Source organism: Carettochelys insculpta, chromosome 13 (genome assembly GCF_033958435.1).
Source record: "Carettochelys insculpta isolate YL-2023 chromosome 13, ASM3395843v1, whole genome shotgun sequence".
In the NCBI taxonomy this organism is placed as follows: domain Eukaryota; kingdom Metazoa; phylum Chordata; order Testudines; family Carettochelyidae; genus Carettochelys; species Carettochelys insculpta.
This window is the reverse complement of record NC_134149.1, coordinates 4,645,588-4,668,544: the sequence shown is the minus strand read 5'-3', so window position 1 is coordinate 4,668,544 and position 22,957 is coordinate 4,645,588. Positions and strand designations below refer to the sequence as shown.

General features: G+C 47.6%; 1 protein-coding gene across 2 annotated transcripts in view; it reads left to right on the top strand.

Annotated features, from left to right (window-relative positions):
- The first annotated feature begins 1,813 nt into the window (after positions 1–1,813).
- Positions 1,814–22,957, top strand: part of GPC3 (glypican 3) — a 262,973-nt gene continuing 241,829 nt past the window's right edge. Inside the window, exons 1-2 of one of the 2 annotated variants that reach the window (XM_075008006.1) lie at positions 1,814–2,150; positions 21,051–21,212. In XM_075008006.1, the coding sequence (XP_074864107.1) occupies positions 1,814–2,150; positions 21,051–21,212 (499 nt within the window). The remainder of the gene's footprint in view (positions 2,151–21,050; positions 21,213–22,957) is intronic. The other variant, XM_075008007.1, reaches the window with a different exon arrangement.

Sequence of the window (22,957 nt, the reverse complement as noted above, 5' to 3'; positions counted from 1 at the left end):
GAGGAGACCACATCTGCACACAGTACTCAAGATGTGGGCGTACCATAGTTTTATACAGGGGAAGTATGATATCTCTTGTCTTATTATCTATCCTCTGTGTGCTATTATAAAATAAAATAATGATAGATAGGCCCAAGAGTCGGGAACTCCTGGGGTTTTGGTCCTGGCTTTGATATCCTTTCCCTGGTAGCCTTGGGCAAATCATTAAACTTCTCTGCTTCAGTACCCCCACTGATAATACAAGGATCCTTGCCTATCTTGCAGAATCCTTAATGTTTGTAAAGTCTGTAAAAGTGCCAGAGATGTCACAAATCTCACTTAAGTCTGAAGAGAAAAAGATTACAGGACAAAAGAGCAGTATGTGGGTGTACGGAGGATTCCTATATGCAAATCAAACAGGAGACAGCAAACACCAGCTCCTGAGGGCTTAGGAAGAGCTGTAGAAGCAAGGAGAATAAAATGTTTCTGCAATGACAGGCACAAGAAAACAAAGCCTGGATTGGCTAGATGTGGGCATAAGTGCAAATGAAAATATTTCTTTTTCAAACTCTGCCCTTATTTTCACAGGTTACAAAAGAAAAAAGTCCCCCCTCTTACTCTGTCTCTGCTAGCAGTTCAGGCTGGCATGCCTCCTAATTTTACATTCCTTTCTAACCTATTTCCTCTCTAGCTAAAACTGCTCGATCCAGATTTTAAAATCAGTATGTGTCTGTAATTTATATGTAGTGCTAATATGCTTACATACATAGGTCAGAAACACTGTGGTTATTTACCGCTGCAAATTATTCACCCTTATAGAAATGGGATTCTAATAACAATACCCTGTACGTAGTTAGGATCATTTCCCGATGGTATAAACTCAACAAACAGATTTTAAAATAATAAACAGTTTAAGAACTATATTTTATTAAGTAATCATTATCTCCTATAATGCATCATGTAGGACAATTAAGTTATGAATAAGGAAGTTCCCATGTACCTTTAAATGGCAAAGAAAACAGTTCTGTTTGGATTTAACATCTCCTCCTGAAATGGCTTGAAGAGGTACAACAGCAATGTACTAAAATACGGAGGAGAAACTGACCGGAAAGTCACTACCTGCAAAATTGACACTGACCGCTGTGTTTTGGCCTGGGAGTGAAACGCAAGGGACCAGTCTCAGTGCTGAAGAGGGGCTAGCTCTGATAAGCTGGGCCGTGATGAGGTGAAGGGGTTGCTAATAACGAAGGAAAGAAGTGTCAGAATCCCTGATGACAAAGGTGGAGACGGGGTTATTGTTCACAATCGCTCCCCCGGGGGATGGTACACCCCCTCCAATTGCCAGGCCTTTAGGAAAGGGCCCCGGAACCTTAGTCAGCACTTGGTCCCCCCACTCCTGTTGTTTTCGGAAGGCTTCTTCCGGCCCTCGTTGCCAGCTGATCTGCCCCCCCGCCCCTCCCCTCCCCTTCCAATCTCTAGTCCCGCTGGCTGGCGCTGGGGGCAGATGCCCTCCCTGCCTCGCTGGCAGCCCCTGGAGATCGGCGCTGCCGTTGTCGCCCGCGTGGCTCCCCCGGCTGGGCGGGACAGTTTCTCGGTGCTGCCCGCCGGAGCGGGGAAGTACGCGCCCCTGGCCAGCGGGGAGCTGGGCGCGCGCTCCGGCCGGGGGCTGCGAAGGCGTTTCTCTCTCGTTTGCGGAGGCAGCTTTCCCGGGCGGCAAGCTGCGGGGGGAGCCCCTCGCCCAGCCGCGCAGCTCTCCCCTGCGGCGGCCGGCAGGGGCTGCCCCCGGCCCGGGGGTGGTGCCGGGGGACGGCTGGCGGGGCGGGGGAGGCGGCCAATGAGCGCGGCGGAGGGGGCGGGCCGGGGAAAAGTTTGCCGGGAGCCAGTGGCGGCGCCGCCTGGCCGGGCCAATCAGAGCGGGGCAGCCCGGCCGCCGCAGCCCGGCCCGGAGCGCCTGCCTGCGCCAGCCGGGGAGCCGGGCGGCGATGCGCGCCCGCGGGCGGCGGTAGAGCGCCGGCCGGGGAGGATGGCCGGGGGCGCCCTGCGCCTGGCGCTGCTGGCCGCGCTCTGCCTGCGGGGCTGGGGCCAGCCCGACGCCTCCTGCCAGCGCGTCCGCGCCGCCTTCCAGCTGCTGCAGCCCGGAGCCAAGGGGGTGCCCGAGAGCCCCGTGGCAGGTGAGTCGGCGCCGGCGGCCCCCGGAGCTCTCCCCCTCGCCCCGGGGAGCGGCCAGGCGGGCGCCCCGGTTCGTCCCGGGGAAGCAGCCAGCCCGTCCCCGTCCCCTCAGGCCTGCGGCCGCGCCCGGCGAGGAAAGTTGGGGAAGTCCCCGCTGCTGGCTCGCCTGCGGCTTGGGGCCGACGAGCCCCAGGGGCAGCCCCGTGCCCGGGCTGGAGGGAGCGCTCCGGATCCCGCCCCTGCAGCCGGGAGGGCGGGGTCCTGGCGGTGCCGGGTGCGCTGGGCTCTGAGGGTGTCCGGCCGCGGGGACCCTGCGGCACCGCGCTTCCCTGCGTGCGCTCGGCGTCTCCCAGGCGGCTGAGCTCAGCCCTGCCTGCCCCGGCTCGCCGGATGGACCCGCTTCGGAGCGGGGCCCGGCGCCCTCCGCCTCCCCCCAACCCCCCCCGCGGGAGCAGCGCTTTGCGGGATCGGGCCCTCAATGTGCAGCCGAACTCACTTTGCGCCCCTCCGGGCCCGGGACTCCCACCCACCCACCCCGGGCGGCTTCGCCTGGCGCTGGGTGGGGACTGGAGAGCGCGGGGAAGGAGCACAGAGGCGCCCGGCTGTAGGAAGGTCCCTGGTGCGTGAGCCGGGTGTGGCCAGGGAGGCGAAGAAGGGACACTTCAGGTGCAGCTCGGTCTTAACAAGCTGCTACCGCGCTTTGGCCAGCCCTTAAAATGGGACGCCCCCTACTGCGCGTAATAGGCGTCCTCTGCTAGTCCTGCGAGTGACAGGGAACCCCCATTCCTTCCGGCTCTCCTGTGTAAACCCTGGGCTCTAAGAGTCTGCGCCCGCCAGCTAAGAATGGGTCTTACCCACCCAAGCTCATAACCTAGAACATTTGTTAGTCTTTAAGGTGCTACAGAACTTTTTGTTACCTAAAAGGGGGACAGCCAGCTCCGGAGGGCTAAATGGGATGTGCTTTTGTGTGGTGGGACCACTACGGACAAAGTGATGAGGGACAAATTGCCTTTTCGCTGGTTTTTCTGCAGTGTCCCATGTATTCTGCAAAATTCTTTCCTGCATGGAACCATGTACTGCAATGGACTCTTTAATTTCCCTGCAGGAGTTCAGAATCTCCCAGCGGAAAGTAGCTTTTCAAGTCTTCTCTGTACAGACAGTTCATATAACATCTGTTTTTGACAAGCACAGGAGGATGAGCTGATGTCAAGTGTATGGAATCAGGCAGGAAGAGGGGAAACTTAATGAAACCTGCTGAAAGGGTTCATCAATATTTCAGAGTTCAGCGATCATGCAAAATTATATCGTAGCCGGGGTGTAATGAATTCTCTTGTGTCACTTCAAATGGAATAACTATTGTATAATTTGTTGCTGTTACTTAATAGCAAGAGATCAGAAACTGCACAGTGACCTGTTAGCTCCCAGGGTGCATGCGTAGGTTAAAAATGCATTCCTAATGATGTTGAACTGGGTGAAAAGAAAGACTTTAAATAATTGTCAGAATATAGAATTAGTGATGGATTTTTTTAAAAGATCTCTTGTATTTAGGAAATATTTGGATTAACTGTTAGTGGAGCCTGGTCAGATAGCACTGAGTACAGAAGAGATGATGGTCCTTTATACAGACACCAGGCAACATAAAAAACAATCTGCGAAATTAGCACTAGTTACAACCAGAAAGCTGCACTGGGCTCTGACACATGATGGAACAGAATACTTATAAATCAGAGTTTTGTTTCCCTGTGGTGCTCTGTACCTAGTCACATCTTGAGGGATCTTGAGCAGGTTGTCATGGCCGGTGCTGGTCTAGGCCACCTCTTCAAAGGTGATGGCTTGCTAAATGGTATCTTGGTACATTTAATCAGGACCCGAGAGGAAATCTTTGTTGGGAAAGCATCAGTAAGCTTAGCCCTGTCATCCCTGCTTTAATCTGTAGGCAGAGCTCAAGAATTGGTTCAGCTCTGAAAAATGAGATTCAGCAAATGGTCAGGTTATAACGTGACCTGATGATTTCTCATACCTAGAATGGATAGAAAGAGCTAATGGAGGAGGCATCACGATCCTGTGCTTGTAGTATTGTTGAAAGCAGTACGTGTTTTGCCACTAACTCTGGTAGCAGTTTCAGGGTTCAGGTCCCACTTTAGCAAAATGCTTAGTACCTGGCTAACACTGAAAGTGTGAATTGTTGCACTGAGGACAGTGGGTCCTTAACATTAGGTGTATCTGCATGGGGGGGGGTGCAAACTCAGAACATTTACGTCATCCAGGTGTCTGCTTTGAATGCATGGGGAACTCCTTCTCAAAACGCTTCCTATGGGCTCATGCTGAGCAGTGTGCACTACAGACGTGCAGGAGAAATTGTAAAACATGTGATGCTGCAAACAAAAGAGCCACAGATGCATTTTAGTGCTTCCCTACCGATACACGCAATCAGATCAGTGCCAGCCTAAAGTGGAAGGGCTGCAGCATACCTTTGTCTGGGCGTGCTTTATGAGTGTGTGATAGACACTTTGTAACAATGAGAGAGCTCTTACAATCTACAGTGTACATCGTACGTTTGCAAAATTGCTTGGGTATGAGTTATAGATGGCGATGGCTGCAGAGAACACGCTATTCTTCCTCACAATTCTTGCACTTTCAAAAGTCACTCCAGTTTTTACCTTTAAAAACTGTAAATGAACAATCACGAAATTCACCCTCTTTTTAAAGGTCCTGCTATCCAAGCCTCTGTACCCATCCAGGGCTGCAGCACCTAAAGTATGCGACCTATGGTACAGGGAACCATATACAGTAAACCCTCGACATATGCGGCTATAAGTTGTGCACACTTGCTTTAACGTGAGTTAAGCACAACTTGACGTTGCTCTGCAGCCCCTTCTCTCTGCCTTCTCACAGCTGTCAATCTGACAGTCGTGCTACTGGGGGAAGGCTTTTAGCTTGCCTAGCTGTCTGGAGGTAAAAGCCTTCTCCTGCCTTACCCCCCAGCAGTGTGGCTGTCAGCCTGGTGGAAGACAGGCAGAAACAGCTAGGAAACTGACCAGCACTGGTGGACTGTTCTGTTTCCCAGGTCCGCAAGCAGAGGGGAGCTGGGAACAAGCGGCAGCCTGGTTCCCATCTCCCCTCATACAGGAATCAGAGAGTGGAGTGCAAGGAAACTGTGGGATGACAGTGTGATAAACAGGTCACATGCAATAATGCTTACTGTATTTGTATAGCATCTTTACTTGAGTCCCATAGCACTGGTAGTACTGTAGAGAGAAAAATGGCTTCACGCATCTCTGAAATGTAGAACACTTGACAATCCTTTGGGCTGGGAAGTGGAGATGAATGCATGTTTGGCTCATTTGAGGCTCCAGGGTATTGGTCCGAATCTCTGAGTTCTGAGTCTGTGGCTAGAGAGAATTTTGTTGTTTTCCAGCAATGTCTTAAATGCGTGATAGTCACTGGAGAGAGCTCAGCCCCAAATGACAAGTGGGGTAAGGGCTTGTTTTCTCTCCTGCCCCACTCCTATTTGCTGGTTTCCTAGATTTGCATGTTGCCCTGTTAATGTTCCCCTCCGATCAACTGCAGGACTTTTACTCCTGCCTCCCTAGTCTTTCGATGGGGTCATGCTTTTTGAGGGGCACATTTATATGCCACGCATGATTCTAAGTGAAGGTAGGGCCTCCTTGTATATTCTCTAGTCAGAAACCGTACTTGTTTGAGTGGCACTTTCTTCCAAGTACTCCAAATTAATTATGTGCATCCAGTAGGTGTAATCTGGCTGACAGGCAGGGCTTTTCACTTCCAGAGAACTCTCTGAAGTGTGCTAAGAGGAGGTTATATAGGTAACCGCCGTGCTGGGTAGCAAGATAAAATAGAACAGGTTGCAGCAGCTAAATCAGTGCAGGGAAGTGACATCTTGTAGAGGGGGAACCTCTCCCTTGTATCGCTCAGCCTGTCAATCTGAGAACAGAAAAGCTAAGAACCTCTTCTCTGCAGATCGTGGGATGTTTGGAAATCAAGGCCTTGATCTTGGAATGTGTCTCTACAGCCCTGGAGACCAAGGGGGGCCCCCACAGAAAGCTCATTCAAAGTGTGCTGCTCCCCAGAGGTACTGTGGGGGCAAGGGAGGAGGCATCTCACTACTACCTATGCTGAGTGTGAAGGAGTTTTGTCTGTGCTCGCTGTGGATCTGCTCCCTGAAACTGCTGACCTCTGGCTGCCCTAGCCGTTCTTTCCACTCCCCCACAGAGCGTGCACCTCCACCCCTAAGCACGCAGAACGCTCTCTCCAGGGTCCAGCCCCTTTTCCGCGGATTACGCGAAGAATTACCACCCCTGCTGTGCCCAAAGGAGCAGGGCACACGTGGCTTAGCCATGCAATAGGTTGACAGTGAAAACAGTAAGTTTATTATAAAAAGAGTGGAGAATCGGGTAACAGCGAGTATGGCTATTGGAACCAAACGGTGATGTGTAATGCAAAATCCTAACATGCTTTCTGGAAATGAAGTGTCACTAACAGGTTAAACTCTTGCTTCAAGAAGTTTCTCACCCAGAGTTCTCTTCTTCCAAAGCTGGCTGAGACCCTGCTTTTGTGGATACAGTTTTCGTGGGTGTAGAATGACTGAGGTGTCATTTTTGCTTTTTAGAAATGCCTCCAAAATTTATTACTTGTAGGTGGGCTAAGTACTGATGGCTTGTTGTTTTCCAGGGTGCTCCTTTCCTCTAGATTTGGTATCTCTTCACCAATGTTTGACTTTGCAAATGGAGATCCATTGTGTTAGTTTATAATCCTTAATTTATAGCCTGAGAGAGGTAGAGGGAATGCCTTTTTCATCTAATCTGGTGACTAACGCCTTAATACCAACTCTAAGGACATAATTTCAGTGTATAAGTACATGACACAGTAGCTAAACATATATTTCACAATGATATTCATAACCAGTGTGATATTCACTTTGACTGGAGATCTTACTTGATGTTCTCTGATGAAACAGAATCTACATACCAGAACCAGAATATTTCTGTAACCCCCCCTTACCAGCTGGGGGGGGGGAGGTCACACCATAAATGGGACCAAAGCTTGTTAGTCACAACTTGTCTGGAGCTGTTGATGGCAAAATGCCAAAGAATGGCCTCTCTAGTGATCCCAGTGGGTAGAAGGCTCCTGGCAAGAGGTTATAAAAATACTTGCTCCAGGTTAGGGAATGCTTGTTTCAGAACTGGTAGGAAAGCTGTAACTATTTAAACAAAAATGACACCAAGCTGGATGGGGTAGAAACTGTTCTAGCTTTTATTCCACTTAGAAAAGACCAATCAGGTTAAAACCCACAAAATAGGAAGTGATTGTCTGGAAAGGAGTGCTGCGGAAAGGGATCTAGGGGTCATAAATTCTGGGATGGAGTAACAGGTATTTTGTAAGCAAGTCATGAGGAGTGATTCTTCAACTCTTCTCTGCAGTATTTAGGCCGCAACTGGAGTACTGTGTCTGGTTCTGGGCACCACATTTCCAGAAAATGGGAGAAGGCCAGAGGAGAGCAACAAAAGTGGTTAAAGATCTGGAAGACATGGACTTTGGGGAGGAAAGATCGGGTTTCCTTAGCTTGCAGAAGTGAAGATAGAGGGGACATGATAAAATCTTTCAACTACTTACAAGGTTGTTACAAGGAGGAGGGAGGAAAATTGTTTTCCTTAACCTCTGATTGGACAAGAAGGAACGAACTTAAACTGCAGCAAAAGGAGGTTTAAGTTGGGCATTAGGAAAAGCTTTCTAATTGTTGGGCTGGTTAATCACTGGAATACACTGTCTAGGGACGTCGTGGAATCTCCATCACTGGAGATTTTCAAGAGCAGGTTATACAAACACCTTTCTGGGATGGTCTAGAAAGATGGTGCTTGGCCCTGCCATTAGTGCTGGAGACTGGACTTGGTGACTTCCTTCCATTTCTAGTATTCCGTGAGTCTGAGGTTTGATGTGATGGCTGCTCTTTTTAATCTGTGTTCTGAGCTCAACTCCAGGAGCTTAATTTAGCAGAATTTGCCACTGAAGTCAGTGGGGGTTTTGCTGATGGATTTTGGCTCTGAGATATTAGGCTGCTGTTTTTAAATCAATCAGACACCTGGGTGTCAATGAGGAGTGGTTGACGGTTTCCTCTTTCCCTCCCACATGTCCAACCATGACGTCGTCGTGCAGTGAGTAGATTTTTTTCCCCGAGGCAAGCGGAAGACCAGTCAGCCTGGAAATAAATGTTGAAGGAGGTGCTAGCTCCAAATGTTTTCTAGCAGGATGCTAAGTTCTGTGGCTCCAAGATTATTGCTCCGTGCTTTAAAAATCTGGCATCTGCATAAGGGGCTTCCCAAAAGGAAATCTAATTGCAGTAAGTCTGGTGGGGACCCCCCAGCAGCCTAAAGAAATTTCCCCTTTCCAGTAGGGCATGACAGAGTCAAAAAAAATCCTTCTGACCCACTCCCATTTGGCCCTCTTCCCATGGGGGAGCTGGGTTGCATGTAATTCCAATCAGCTGTTTTGCCCCAGTGGTGTGCGGAGAGGAAGGACCAAGTCCAGTCTCAGGAGTGGTTTCCTGACTCCTGAACTTTGCTTGCATCCTGCTACAGAGTATTTTGTGCTTCTGCAGTAGGACAGAGTTTCCCTGAGCAAATTGGCTTTCCTGTGCCTGTAGGCATGGCTGAGGTCCTAGGCCAGAGACAGGGATACAAAATTGGTTTGTAAATCTCTTTCTATATATACTGCTCAGAGAGCAGGTATTCTCCTCAGCTTGCTATGCAGATACAATTTAAATGCTGCATTGAAACCAACCTTGCTCCCTTTCTGGAGGTTGAATTTGTTAATAATGAAAACAATAAAGTAACTTCAGGTCTTTCATGCTCCCCAGGCTCCGCTGCATTTAGGCTTCCTCCCTCCAGAATGCTCAGCCTCCAGACTAGATCCTCTTTCTCCAGAAAGCCCCTTTATCCCATGCTTATATTCAGGTGAAGTAAGGAGCCATTTAACTTGGTGAGTCTGCTGAATCTGCTCTGCTCTTTATTAGCTGGACCAGTAACTGCTGATAGTACAGGTGTTTACTTGAAACACTGCCCACTTTTTACAGTGGCTGAGTTATAACTGATCAGCTGTAAAATGGATTTTTTGTATGCCCAGGTACAGAAACTGTATCATAATTCAAGTAACGACTATTTGCTTAGACTCTGGTTCTGGGCCATATTAGAGGTCTCTGTGAGAGTAATCACACTTCAGTGCATCCTATGCTTCTACTACCAGCTGCATAAATCTCTGTAATAGGGAAAACATCACTCAAGTCATATTTTCCAGCCTTCTGTTTATTGCTTTTTCCCCTTTGTACATGTGTCAATTAATTTAAAAAAAAAATCTGAACTTTGCAGTTGCAAGTCACGCTGGTATCACGTCACAGAACCTGCCTTGTTACATTTAACAATTTAGAGAAATTGAGGATTTTATTAACTTACCTAAAACATGTTTTTAGAGCAAACCAGAAACTGATTTCTACGACCTTCACTTTGCTTTATGAGAATTGTCTCATGGCGTGTACAGAAGAAATACTGTGATGTTAGTGGTTTAGGTTACTTAATGTTACAGGCCCAAGGTCCCTGTGCCCTGGATCCATTGTCACTGTGGAGGAAAGCCGAAAAGGTGCAGGTGTCCATGAATGTAGGTCTGATTCTAGGGTTGCACTATGGAAATGCAAAATAAGTTACCTGTTGTAATGTTAATACCTCCCAAGAAACAAAAGCACCGTTAATTGAAGGCATTCGTTAGAAAGGTGGACTAAGCTTCTAAATGACATTGTTTTCTGTGACATCACAGCATGCGGTGACATACCTGATATCACTTAGGCGATGTATACACAACCCCAGAAGATTGACTCACTCAGGGTTGATCTTCCAGAGTTTGATTTTGCACATCTAGTATGGATGCACAAAATTGACCCCTCAGGGGTCGCAGTCGACCTCTGTATTCCTTGCAATGAGTAATGGAAGCTGACTGGAGAAACTCTCCTGTCGACCTTCCCCGGTATAAACAGCCATGTTCACTGAGCACGGATGCGTCTTTTTTTTTTTTTCAAAGCTGTGCTATTGCTGTAGCTAGAATTGCATATCTGTGGTCGACTGACTTTGCCTAGTATAGAAGTAGCTTTAGAGACCTTCCTGACGTAGCTGCCATCAGAGAGCTATTTCTCAAGGGAGTGGTGTGGAGTAATTTATGCCAAAATTTAGATTTGCTGTAGAGAGGAAAATTTACTTGTGCCCTGGAGAATGAGTGGAAACCTTGAACCCTGGGGCATCTCCAGGAAAACTTAAGGTACCAAATGATGTAGAAGGTCTTTTTAAAGATCATCTTCAAAAACACAAAACCAAACATTTAATGCAAAACCATGAGGTGGTGTAGAATTCTGTGCTGGGATAACTTACATCACTGTACACAAAACAATAATAAGTGAATTGGTTGTGTCATATTTTCTTTCTTCTGCTTTGTCTTTGTTTAGCTCTTTCTTCATCATTTTGGTTTCTGTCTATTTCTCTCCCAATAGTTAGAACTGTTCCGGTTAGTTTGGGGATAGGTTGGTAGGTTGGAGACTCGTGCCAAAATTTTCCAATGTGGGTGTCTGAAGTTGAACTCCTAAAGCTACACACGGGCACTTAAATAGAAGTGGTGTAATTTTTTTAAGTGTTGGGCACCTGCAGGTTCTAGTCACATCAGTGGGATTTTTACATAGGTGCCCTGAATATGCCTTTAGCTGTGGATACCCAGGTAGAAAGCTTTGCCTTTGGTAACTAAGGCAATGTTCAAACATCCTTCTGTATTACCCAAAGGAGCTGTGCCTGCTTAGTAAATGACTGAATCTGCATGTTTCACCTAGACGGGTCTGAGTATTTGGACTCATTTTCTGAAAAACCACAGAACTTCTTGGAAATTTCCAAGCAGGGGGCATTCTGCTCCCCACCTCCCATAGAAATAACCTTTATCATCTCCTGGGAGATTTGCTTGGGAATCTTGCTTTTCCTTGCGTGCTGCTGGCAATCTTAGCACAAACACAAGAAGGGGAAGATTAAGCCCATGTTGGTCAGGTTTGTTATCAATGGCTTGATGTCTGGTTGGTTATCAGTATCAAGCAGAGTATCCCAAGGGTTGGTTCTCAGGCTGGTTTTGTTCAACATCTTCATTAGTGACCTGGACAAGGGGATGGATTGCACCCTCAGCAAGTTCACAGAGGACACTAAGCTAGTGGGAGAGGAAGATACACTAGAGAGTAGGGATGGGGTCCAGAGTGACCTAGACCATTTGGAAGACTGGGCCAAAAACACTCTGATGAGGTTTTACAAGGAGAAGTGCAGAGTGCGCACAAGAATCCGAAGCACTGTTACAGGCTGGGAACCGACTGGATAAGCAGCAGTTCTGTAGAAAAGGACCTAGGCATTACAGTGGATGAGAAGCTGGACATGAGTCAACAGTGTGCCCTTGTAGCCAAGAAGCATGTTGGGCTGCATTAGTAGGAGCATTGCCCGCAGATCTAGGCAAGTGATTATTCCCCTTTATTCGACACTGTGAGGCCACATCTGGAATATTTCATCTGATTCTGGACCCCTCATTACCAAAAGGATGTGGGCGCATTGGAGAGAGTCCAGCAGTGGGCAACAAAAATGATAAGGGGGCCGGAGCAGGTGACTTACAAGAAGAGGCTGAGGGAGTTTGGCTTATTTAATCTACAGAAGAGAAGAACAAGGATGGATTTGGTAGCAGCCTTCAACTACCTGGTGTGGAGGAAGGTCACAAAGAGGATGGAAAGAGGCTGTTTTCAGTGGTGACAGATGACAGAAGAAGGAGTAATGGTCTCAAGTTGCAGTGGGGGGAGGTCTAGGGTGGATATTAGAGCAAACTCTTTCACCAAGAGGGTATGAAGCACTGGAATGCATTACCTAGAGAGGTGGTGAAATCTCCATCTCTAGAGGATTTCAAGTCCTGGTTTGACAAAGCCCTGGCTGGGATTATTTGGTTGGGATTGGCCCTGCTTTGGGCAGGGGTCTGGACTCAATGACCCCTGCAGGTCTCTTCCAGCGCTAGGATTCTGTGTTCCTATGAAAACAGAACGTGGTTTCCTAGGAATATAACGGCCCAGACCTTCTCCCAGGTCTGGTGACTCTTGGGCACTTTCCGAGTTATAGTCTCCTGAGTGAGGGGAGTGGAGGTGGTGAATGGAGGGATGAGGTGGGAACTTCAGCCACATGTGTCTCAAGGGGGATGGCTTCTAAAAACTGTGCAGGGGAACAACTCCTCTTTCTTGGGATCCTTTAGCCTCTGCCCTCCTGGCACAAGCCATGCTGCTGTTCCATTCCCCAGTGGGCCTTGGCCAGCCCCGACTTCTCCATCAGAGCAGGAACTCCCTTGGACGTTCTTTTGTGGCTTTAAGGCAGTTTTTCACAGACAGGTGCTCTCCTTAGGCCATCTCCTAAGCAACAGACCAGGGGCGTGAGGGAGGCCTTTGGTGAGCTCTCTGGGAAGTGGTAGTATCGGGCCCCCTCTCATTCCTCCGGTGGTTTTAGGGCCCTAAGAATTGGTTTTTTGCTTTTGCCCCCACGCTCCCAGGATTTTGTGAAGTGGGATTGGAGGGTGGAATCATCACCTTGGAAAAGGAGGTGTGGGGATGCAGGTGTCTTGGCCTTCTTCCATGTAAAGGGATAGTCATGTGGCTAGAAATATCAGTGCGTGATTTCAATGTCTTCGTCTCCTTTCTTGGAATCTACTTTCCAATGCTCCTCACTCCTGCCCTGTGAGAGGCAAACAGGGAGGCACCCCACAGAGAGGGAAGAGATTAACAGTTTGCTTTCTGGAGTAAGCCTCTCACAGGGGTGTGCTGAATGGAAAGCCCAGGTTTCTGGGCATTGGAATGGGTCCGAGCTGCAGCTTTAAAGAAACTCTTCCTTTTGGCCTCATGCTCTGTTGCTCGTGGGAACGCCCCCTTTGCACCTGGTGTCACTGAAAAATCTGCACAGGACTTATGCTGCTTTCATCCAGGCTTCTTTTCCATATAGCCTTGCATGATAGTTTAAGATCTTAGTTTACTGGATAATTAAGTTTCTGTTCTTGATTACGTCAGGCCTGCAAGTTGCTCTCTTGATAGTAAAAAAGCAGGCGCGCAACCCTCGAATTTAGTAACCTCCTAAGGCACTCATTTTACAGTGAGCACCCCCGCCCACCTGCTCCGGGTTTAATTTTAACAACATCCCGAAAAGTGTCCTTCTGGGACTTTCTGATGCCTGTAGGATCCTGTGTTTGTGTCATTAAAAGAAGTGTTGCGTAAACACATCTGTAAGTCAAACTCTGCCATCTTGAAGGTGTAATTGAAAATGAGCATGGGCTCTTATTGATTAGAGCCATCTAAAATCTGTTTACTTAGGTCTTCTTTGTAACCCCTTGTTCAAAATGCTTTCTATAGCATTGTCACATTTTTGCTGCAATTGCATGCCCAGCTTAGCAAGGCATGATTAAATATTCAGCATCAGACAGCCATGCAAAAGAGAACAGGGTGCAGAGAATAAGGGATAATAAATATCCCATGTGGTACCCATACTGTTCTGATTTTAATCACCGGTTCAGCAAGGTTGGGTTGGAATTTATATCTTTTTAATTGGGTTTTAAAAAACAGATAAATGGGCACTTGACCTGTTTTCTGAACAGCTGCGCTTCCCTTCTCCTGACAATGTCGAGCATTAATATTCAGTGACAGATGCTGAATCCCTTTCTCATGCCATCTAAGTAACTTTTTATTAAAAGTATAATACTGCACTGGCAAGGGAAAAATATCCAGACATAATTGTTAAAAGCGTGAGCCAGGGTTGTTTCTCTGACAAGTCACCCAAAAGTATTCTGAAGAAGAATGCTCTCCTTTTGTGTGTGTTGGCCAAAACAAGGCCCATAAACTAATTGACTGGAGCCACCAGGAATTCCCGAGCAACAGGACTCTGTGAGGTATCCCTGAAACTTTGTGCAAAGGACCTGTTGTCTGTGGAAGCTGTTGCAGTGTGACGTTGAACTTGTAGGAAAAGTGCTCATCTTGTAGCCTATGCATAAATCTGGAATAACTTCAGCATAGTTACTGTCATGCTAGGCCATTGGTCCCTCTAATTTTTTCCATCCATGGAAGGAATAAATTTTGTTCAGTGCACTCAGGCATGTGCCTATGTGCACCACCAATATAAACATGCTGCTGGCTGTGGGCACTCTACTAATCAGCTGGGCAGCATCCAAACCTCTCTTGGGTGGCTGCCCCAGCGTTCAGCTTAGAGGAAGCACTGCTTTAGACCATGAGACTGCAATTTGATGTGGATGGATGCACAGACATTGATGCTCCTGCAGAACCCTCCTGAAATTAGTGGCCCCCCCACTTGTCTCTGGTGGCAGTTGTGGGGCCCTTATAGTGGTGTGACCGGCATTAGAATTTTGGTCCAGGAGCCCTTAGTAAGAATTTTACTTCAACTGCCTGGAGATGGTGTGGGTACCGTAACACCTGCTGTACTAGGCAGTTATCTGGGGAACCGTTCTCCCTCATGAGGAGTTTGAAGGGCACGCTGAACAACTGTTGACTGAAGAGTGCATTTTAAATTCCTGAGTCGGGGGAAAACTAGGAGTGGAGCTGTCCCCAGCTCTAGAAATGCAGAACTTCTCTGTGCTGTGAAGCATGTGAAATTACAGGCACATTTATACTGCTATTTCTGAAAATGGAATAAATACCACAGCACTGTAATCTACCTTCATCTAGCCACGTATACCTACTTACCTCCGAGGCCAGACCTTGCATCCCCTTAGCCACGTAAAGTGTGTTCTGTAGGCTCAGGCGCACGCACCTAATATTGTACAGATAAAAATGGAAAAAAGATGATGAAAAGAAGATCAATACAAGAACGGCTAAATGTTTTTTTAATAAACCTGTCAGGGTAACTTGCTGGAGATTTTCTCTCCAAAACGAAACTGTAATGATCTATAACAAAAGGAAGAGCTCGTTTGCAGTCGCTGAGAATGGCATTACAAGGTGCAATGGTTTGAAACTAAAAAAAGGAAAAATATAGGTTGGAAGATAAAACAATCTGAACAGTAAGGGCCATTAAGCAACAGAACGGTCTTAACTATCTACCTCATCAGGAGCCGTCGCTGGAGATATTTAAGACTTGGGTAAAATACTTGCGGTAGCAAATTTGTATGGGGTCAGGTTGGGTGACCCATGAGATCATTTACTCCAATCTCAGGTAAAACTCCAGTAGTATATCGAATGCTTATCTGGGTCTGACCTTATGCTTGTAGTATGTTGTCAGATGTTCAACCCCTCATGTCAGGACATTGTATCTGGAACTGCTCGTTCAGCAGACTGGTATGTAAACTATGTAAGATCAGTAATTCATTGGTCTTCTATAGCACAGGCAAAATGTGCAGCACCTTGCACCATGGAATCCATGGAAGGGTCCACCACAACGCAAATAAGAATAGAGTATCTCCAAGTGCTTCACAGACAACTCTCAAGAGCTGTGAGGAGGGAAAGCAGTTTGTTCAGCTAGACCAGTGGTGTGCAGGATCGCCACACTTGTGGTTGTGGTCCTTCTACCTTTGCTACGCCCCCGCCACTCTAACTCAGTGCCCTCCTCCCCCCCCAGAGCCAGCATACCCAGCATTCCCACCCTGCTCTAACTGAATATGCTGGCGACTCACCAGAGCTGCCACTGCAGAAGCCATGCCGGGCTTTCACTGGGGCTGCAGGAGCTGCACAGGGGCTGCAGGGGCAGCTGCTCCCACCATGCGCGGTGTGCGTGGAGGGCACCCCCCGTGTGTGGCTTTGAGGAGCTGCATTTAAAGGCGTCAAAAGCCACATGCAGCTCCAGAACTCAGAATCACCACACCACAGTGTCCTGTTTGCCGCATGTGGCAAGTGGCAAATGTGTTGGACACAGCAGTGCTAGAAAATGGGGTAACAGCAAAGTCAACAGAGGGGCTTTCTGGAGTCCAGAAAGCAGGTAGATACTCAGGTGCCATTGGCTCAGAGTCTAACAGGCTTCCTGCCCATTTGGTTTGTTCCATGTCACACAGCAAGACTCTGCCAGGCAAGAACAGCACCCGAGAATGCCTAACTCCCATTCTTGTGCTCTATTCACTAGACTGTTCTTGTGTTCCCTGTAAGCTGAGTGCTTGGGTGGCCACCCAGGAGAGGTTCAAATGCTTCCCAACTGATTAGTAGAGTGGCCACAGTCAGCAGCACGTGTTTCTGCTGCTGGTGCACCTCTGTGCATGCCTCAGTGCCCATAACATTTATTCTGCCCTTGGATGGAATAGAAGTGAGAGGGAGCACTGGACTTCGCCTCTGTCCTTGGGGCTGTAAAGGTCAAAATGCTGAACCTTCAGGCATCTTACTTTGAAATATCTGTCCTGCCCTTACTGACCTGGAGGGTTGTTAATATGTTGTTGGTTTCAACACTGAACAAGACTGTTCTCCACAGGAGTTTATCCAGATGTGCTTGTGATGATGGTACCCAGCAACGGTACCTGGGATGAGCGCCCATTGATGTAACCCGGTGATTAATGGCAGGTGACTGCCAGAAGGGCCAGGCTCAGCCCCTGAGGATTCTGTCAATAATGTGACTAGCTGGCTTGAGACCCCACCCAGTAACCTGGGACAGTCTCACCCCATCCGCTGGGTGCCTGTAAAGGCAGTTCTGCCCCCTCTCGCAAGCACAGAGTTTGAGATAGAACAGCTTGTTTAATAACAGTAGCCTAGCATGAAGTTACACTGTGATACATGCAGTATTCTTAAACAAAGGAAGGGAAAATCCCATTAAGCAAGGTACTGTCCCTAGCATCTGCTTTGGGCTCTTTATTCAGCACACCCCCACTTAGAGTGTGCCTCCACCTCAATTTTCCACTCGCAGCGTGGTCTGCCTCAACTCTCAACTCCCAATGCGGTCTGGTCCGTACCAATGTAGAGTTCACGGATACATCAGCATGATGACTGTTGCCACACCAGGGCCAGATCGCTTGCTGCCTGCTGTACTCTGGCAGCTGCCCCTGCTGGCTGCTTGTCCACTGCTTTGTGGGTTTGGCTCTAGGCAGAACCCTATGATTTCAGCTCTCCATGGCTTCAGCTGCCAGTGATTTCAGCTCTGTGTCTAGCCATAAGAATCTCATTATCCACCAGGGTGAATTCTTACAGAATAACAGCAGGCCCTAGCATTGATCTGGGCTTTAGTTCTGTCTTTCAACAATGGGGAGAAGGACTAGTCAAGCCAGGCATATGGTGGCAGAGCTAGAACACTTCCAGCTGGCTCAACCAGTACCTTTTCCCCACTTCTGCACCACAGAGCTCTACACAGGGGAGCCCTGTGTGATCCACAACTTACACAGTGATGACTGCCCGGTGTCCCCACAATAATTTCAAACATTTATGATATTGCACAATTCTTAATCTGGGTGATAAGTTGTGACTGTACAACAAGTTGTTTACAATAGGCAAAATGCCACTGCTTCACCTGCTATCCAGCAGGTCTTGCAAACAAAGCAACTATTTATTTACAAAGACACACTCTGAAACTCTTCCATTTCCATGCAAATGACCTGCAAAGAACACATTCCTGCTTCCACATCCCTTACCAAATTAAAACACTTGCATGATATTACTACTTTAATAAGCCTCTCTTTTAATATAACATGTAGTATAAGTGTTAGTAAAAATCCTCCATGTGCATAACACATGTGTTGGCAATGAAATGTGTCAAATCGCATTTTTATAGAGGGGAAATGTTTCAATTTTCACTGTTCCCAGGCCCTGACAATTTGAATATATTTTTGTAATCTCTTAGGAAAGTGTAAGATCAAGGTTTACATTAATATTTATCATGTTCTTTAATGTTCATTTTTTTTAAAACTGATTTTTGACACTTTTCCATGATTAGCTGAAAAGTGAATATATTGAAGATATTAAAGAAAGAACCCAACAAACATCAGGATGATTAATCGTCAGATCAGAGTAATAATTTACTGAAGTAATGGCAAAATCAATCAGAACTTGCTTCATTTTCATTTAAAGAACCCCATCCTACAGACTAACCACACTTGTGAAACTAGTGGAACTGCTGTGCGTGAGTTTCTGGGGCCAGGTCTGCAGCTTGGTAGTGTGTTTATCAAGTGCATAGCACAATGAGAATCTCACATTTGCTTGACAGCTTGCAGACACTACTGCAGTACAAGTAATTAAGGAGGACGTTTCTGGGAGATGAAGTCAAAGGTTCTCATTGACTTCAGCAGTGGGTGGATTTGAGTCTCTGCATTTCACATTGCTTTTAAGCAGACCATTAAGTACTGCAGACCCCACCCATTTTTAGAAATTGTAGCAGTGAATTAGATTATGTATATAATAGATTTTTGCTTCTGAAATGAGCTTTTTGTTCTGTTTGATCTTGTGTGCCTTTAGTTTGATGCTGGCAGGTAAGAGAGTGCTCATGTGTAGATATTATATATGCAAATAAGTAAACGAGTCCAGGAATTTCCAGGGTGACTTGGTTTTGCCAGCTCATCCAGTCAGAAAATCATGAGACTGATTTAGAAACCACAGGACTTTAACGTCCTTGTCCTGCCCCAAAACGCCAATGATTTAATGCACTTATAAAGGTAATAGCAATTACCTTACGCATGCCAATTACCTTATGCATTACAAGGACAGTTTCTCCATCTTTGATATTTGTAGTGAGCTCAGGCAACTCAACTTAATAGACACTTGCAGTAGGTAATTTTCTTCCCCTTCTTCCCCCGGCTTCGTCCCCCTCCTTCTGTCCTCTGTAGCTGATGCATCAGTTTTCATTTAATTTTTTTAAATTCTCATCGTACTTGTTTACCTTTATCAGAATTTCCAGGTCTGAAGAAGTGGGTCTGCCCATAGAAGTACATCACCTAATACATGATTTTGTTAGTGTTTGAAGTGCTACAAGACTGCTTTTTGTTTTGTTTTGTGAAGATACAGACTAACACGGCCTCTCTGTGATTATAGAAGTTGGGTTTTTTTTGTTTGCCCTCTGGTGTTTGAGCTATTATGGTTCATGTTCTCAGGCTCTTATCTGAAACCACCAGGACTACAGACTTATTCAGTTTTTTTTTTAAACGTGAAAGTTCAGATTCTTACCTCAATGCATGCCGGGTTCCACCCCTGGTCCCATGACCCACAGGCCTCTCATGCACAGGAGCTGCACACCTACCTGCTTTCCCCTTCCCCCCCACATCACTTTGAGTGTGCAAATTGCCTGATTTATGCTGCATCCTTGCTCTTCCCCTGCCCTCCCTGAGTTGGAATGCCGCAAACAGCTGACCTGCAGCATTCCAGCTATAATTGAAACGTGGAGACACACATATCTCGCATTGCTGGAAGGGACCTCAAGAGGTCATTGAGTCTGGTCCCCTGCATTCACAGCAGCACCTATCACCATCCCTAGCAGATTTATTTATTTATTTATTTATTTAATTTATTTATTTTTAAATCTAACCTGCCCCAAACCCTTGAAAGGAGGCCCCCTCAAGGATTGAGTGCACAGACCTGAGTTTACAAGGCCAGTGCTCTAACCACTCAGCCATCCCTCCCCTGGGAGAAAGGGGGAAGACTGAGGCCAGGACACAAATAAGTTGATTCTCATACTGCTCAGAAAGTGCTGGGAGGGAGACTTAGGAAGTGTGGGGTTCTGGTGCGCGAGAGGTGCAGAGGGGGTGGGGGGCAGATGCATTTCTACAGACTGCAGGTGGAGCCCCAGTGGGCCACATTGTTGCCCACCACTGGAGAAGGAGCTGGGGCTCTTCCAGAATGCCCCAATGTTATGGGACTCCTGATGAAACCAGGAGACTTGGCAACACCAAGGACTAGCTTTCTGAATACACAATGGGGGAAACTGTAAGTTGTGTTTTTTCTAGCAAGCAGGAGCAGAGCATGTTCCAAAAATCAGACACCCAAAAGGGAGGTGGCGAACGACTAGTTACTTTGGGAGCTCTTTGGCATATATTTAATGCTTTTTTGCTCTGGCCATTGCCGCACGAGGCTGTTCAGTGTCTGTGGTTCGTATTCTGTTTTATGGGCAGCATTGCCCAGGCTTTACCAAAAGGGACCTGAACCCACATTGAGTGTGAGACGCCCACTGACTTGTACCATGCTGCATGGAGGTGTCAGGGAGTGCACCTGCATCTGGCATGAATTGGACAAGCAGGCTTTGGCTTGTAGTAATGTTAACACCGCAGGAGAAACTCTGTATTTGAACAATCTTTTCTTAGTGGACATAAAAACCGGAGCAATAGTTGGTTTCTCTGCAGCCCATTCTGGCTGAGGCTGTCGCTTTGGAAGGCTGCAGGGCATATGCAAACAAGGTAATGCTGAGATTTGTATATTCGGTGCTAGGCCTTACCCAGTCACACAACCTCCCCAGCATCAAACCTTTGCTCCTCTTTCCTGTCAAACCCATGGCTTTCCCTGCAGCCTCGCTCCCGATGGGGTCCTCTCCTGTCTCTAGCTCCCTCCTGCCTATGGCATTCTCCTGATATGCCCCTGGCCATGGAGATGCGAGCAGAACAATGCATTAATGTAACTTTGCTCAACAAAGCTCCAGCTGTGTTTCTAGGACAAAGTGGGTTGGGAGGCCTAAGCTTTAGTTAGGGTGGCAGTCCACCTATATCAACGTCACACAGAATGCCTCTTCCCTCTGCTCTGCAGCTGCTTGGGAGCTCGGTAGGGGATGCACCAAACTGGGAGCCTCACAGTTCATAAGAGGCTGATTGGGTCTGCCTGAACCAGTCATTGCAGTGGTGTCAATCCACGGCACAGCTTTCCTCTTCCATGTGCTGATGCTGTCTCCTAACACTCTCCTCTCCCTACGCAGGGGCAGATCTGCAAGTGTGTATCCCCAAGGGCTCCACCTGCTGCACCAGGAAAATGGAAGAGAAGTATCAGGCGACAGCCCGCTTGACCATGGAGCAGCTCCTTCAGTCTGCCAGCATGGAGCTGAAATTCCTCATCATTCAGAATGCGGCCATTTTCCAAGGTAAGCGATTTTCCCCTTGCTGCGCCCCAGCGGGTGTTCTAGTGTTGGTGGATGCTTGGCTTCGGGAATAGTGCTTACAGCTGCGGGGGCCTTGCCCTGCTGAGCTCTGCTAGCAGCAGCCCTTACTGTATCTGGAAGGAGCAGGGCAGAATCCCCTACCGCCTCCTTCCGGGTGCCAACAGGGCACCAGCTGCTCCCCTCACCTGGACAGCACTCACCTTGCCCAACAAGCCTGCAGTTGGGGTGAGCTAGCTGCAGCCCTCTGCTTGGGGGATGGGTGTAGCTGAGAGAAAGGGGCTTCCGTGCCCCCCTTCCAATGCCTGTGGAGGACAAGCCATAGGCTAGATAGGGCATCTCACCAACATAGCTCCTCTCAGTGGTGCTCAGGAAACATTTGTGGTGCCACAGAGCTGAGGGGAGGAGGTCGTCCTCAGCAACCATCATTTAAACCTGTGACCTGGAAGGGAAGCAGCTGGCAGCCTCTCTGTCAGGGAGGGATCCTGGCTGCTTTCTTCAGGGCCCTGGGAGCACCGCAGTGTCGTGCTTCTGAGAGTTTGCTGCTCTGTGAAGGGGTCTCTCTCTGATAGTGACTGATGCACTAAATAACTGCTCACTTGGCTCAGTCTGGGCCATGCCTTGTGGCTATGCTGCAGTAGCAACATGGTCACGGCACTGCAGGTTTTCACTGTCTGGCTAATTAATTCCTTATGACAATCTGCTGTGGAAGCAGTTAGTTTTCTTCTGAACTTTCATGGCATGAGGTCTCTGATGATCAAGCAGCTCAGGCCCCAGATGTGACAGTTACCACATGTGGAATAAGTCACTGCTGCCAGCGAGAAGTGACAAAGCCCAGTAGCCCTTATCCGAAAGGGCTGCAGGCTTCTGTGCTTAGCGGCTGTTGGTTTAGTGGAGGAGGTATCGTTTAACTTGCCAGCAAGCAGCATTTAGAGCCCCCAAAAGCTGCAAATGTCCTTTATTAAGATGCTTCCTGCCTTCTGGTTCCTGCCTGTTTGACTGGGTGCCTTCTGCAACCTGCCAGAACTTCTGATCTTTAGGCAGGTTAGAGGGGCAAGAAGCTGTGGACTTACTGATGCTGGAGGAAGGAGTGGACCACGTTGGAGCAGATTTTGATGGGGGATGGGATGGGGTCAAATTTAGCTACGACAGATCAGGAAAGGGATCTTGGAGTTATAGTGGATAGTTCTCTGAAGACATCCACGCAGTGTGCAGCGGCAGTTAGTAAAGCAAATAGGATGTTAGGAATCATTAAAAAAGGGATAGATAATAAGACAAAAGATATCATACTTCCCCTGTATAAAACTATGGTATGCCCACATCTTGAGTACTGTGTGCAGATGTGGTCTCCTCACCTCAAAAAAGATATATTGGCATTAGGAAAGGTTCAGAAAAGGGCGACTAAGATGATTAGGGGTTTGGAAGGGGTCCCATATGGGGAGAGGCTAGAGAGACTGCGACTTTTCAGTCTGGAAAAGAGGTGATTGAGGGGCGATATGATAGAGGTATATAAAATCATGAATGGTGTGGAGAAAGTGAATATAGAAAAATTATTTACCTTTTCCCATAATACAAGAACTAGGGGACACCAAATGAAATTAATGGGTAGTAGGTTCAAAACTAATAAAAGGAAATTTTTCTTCACATAGCGCACAGTCAACCTGTGGAACTCCTTACCGGAGGAGGCTGTAAAGGCCAGGACTCTATTAGGGTTTAAAAAAGAGCTCGAT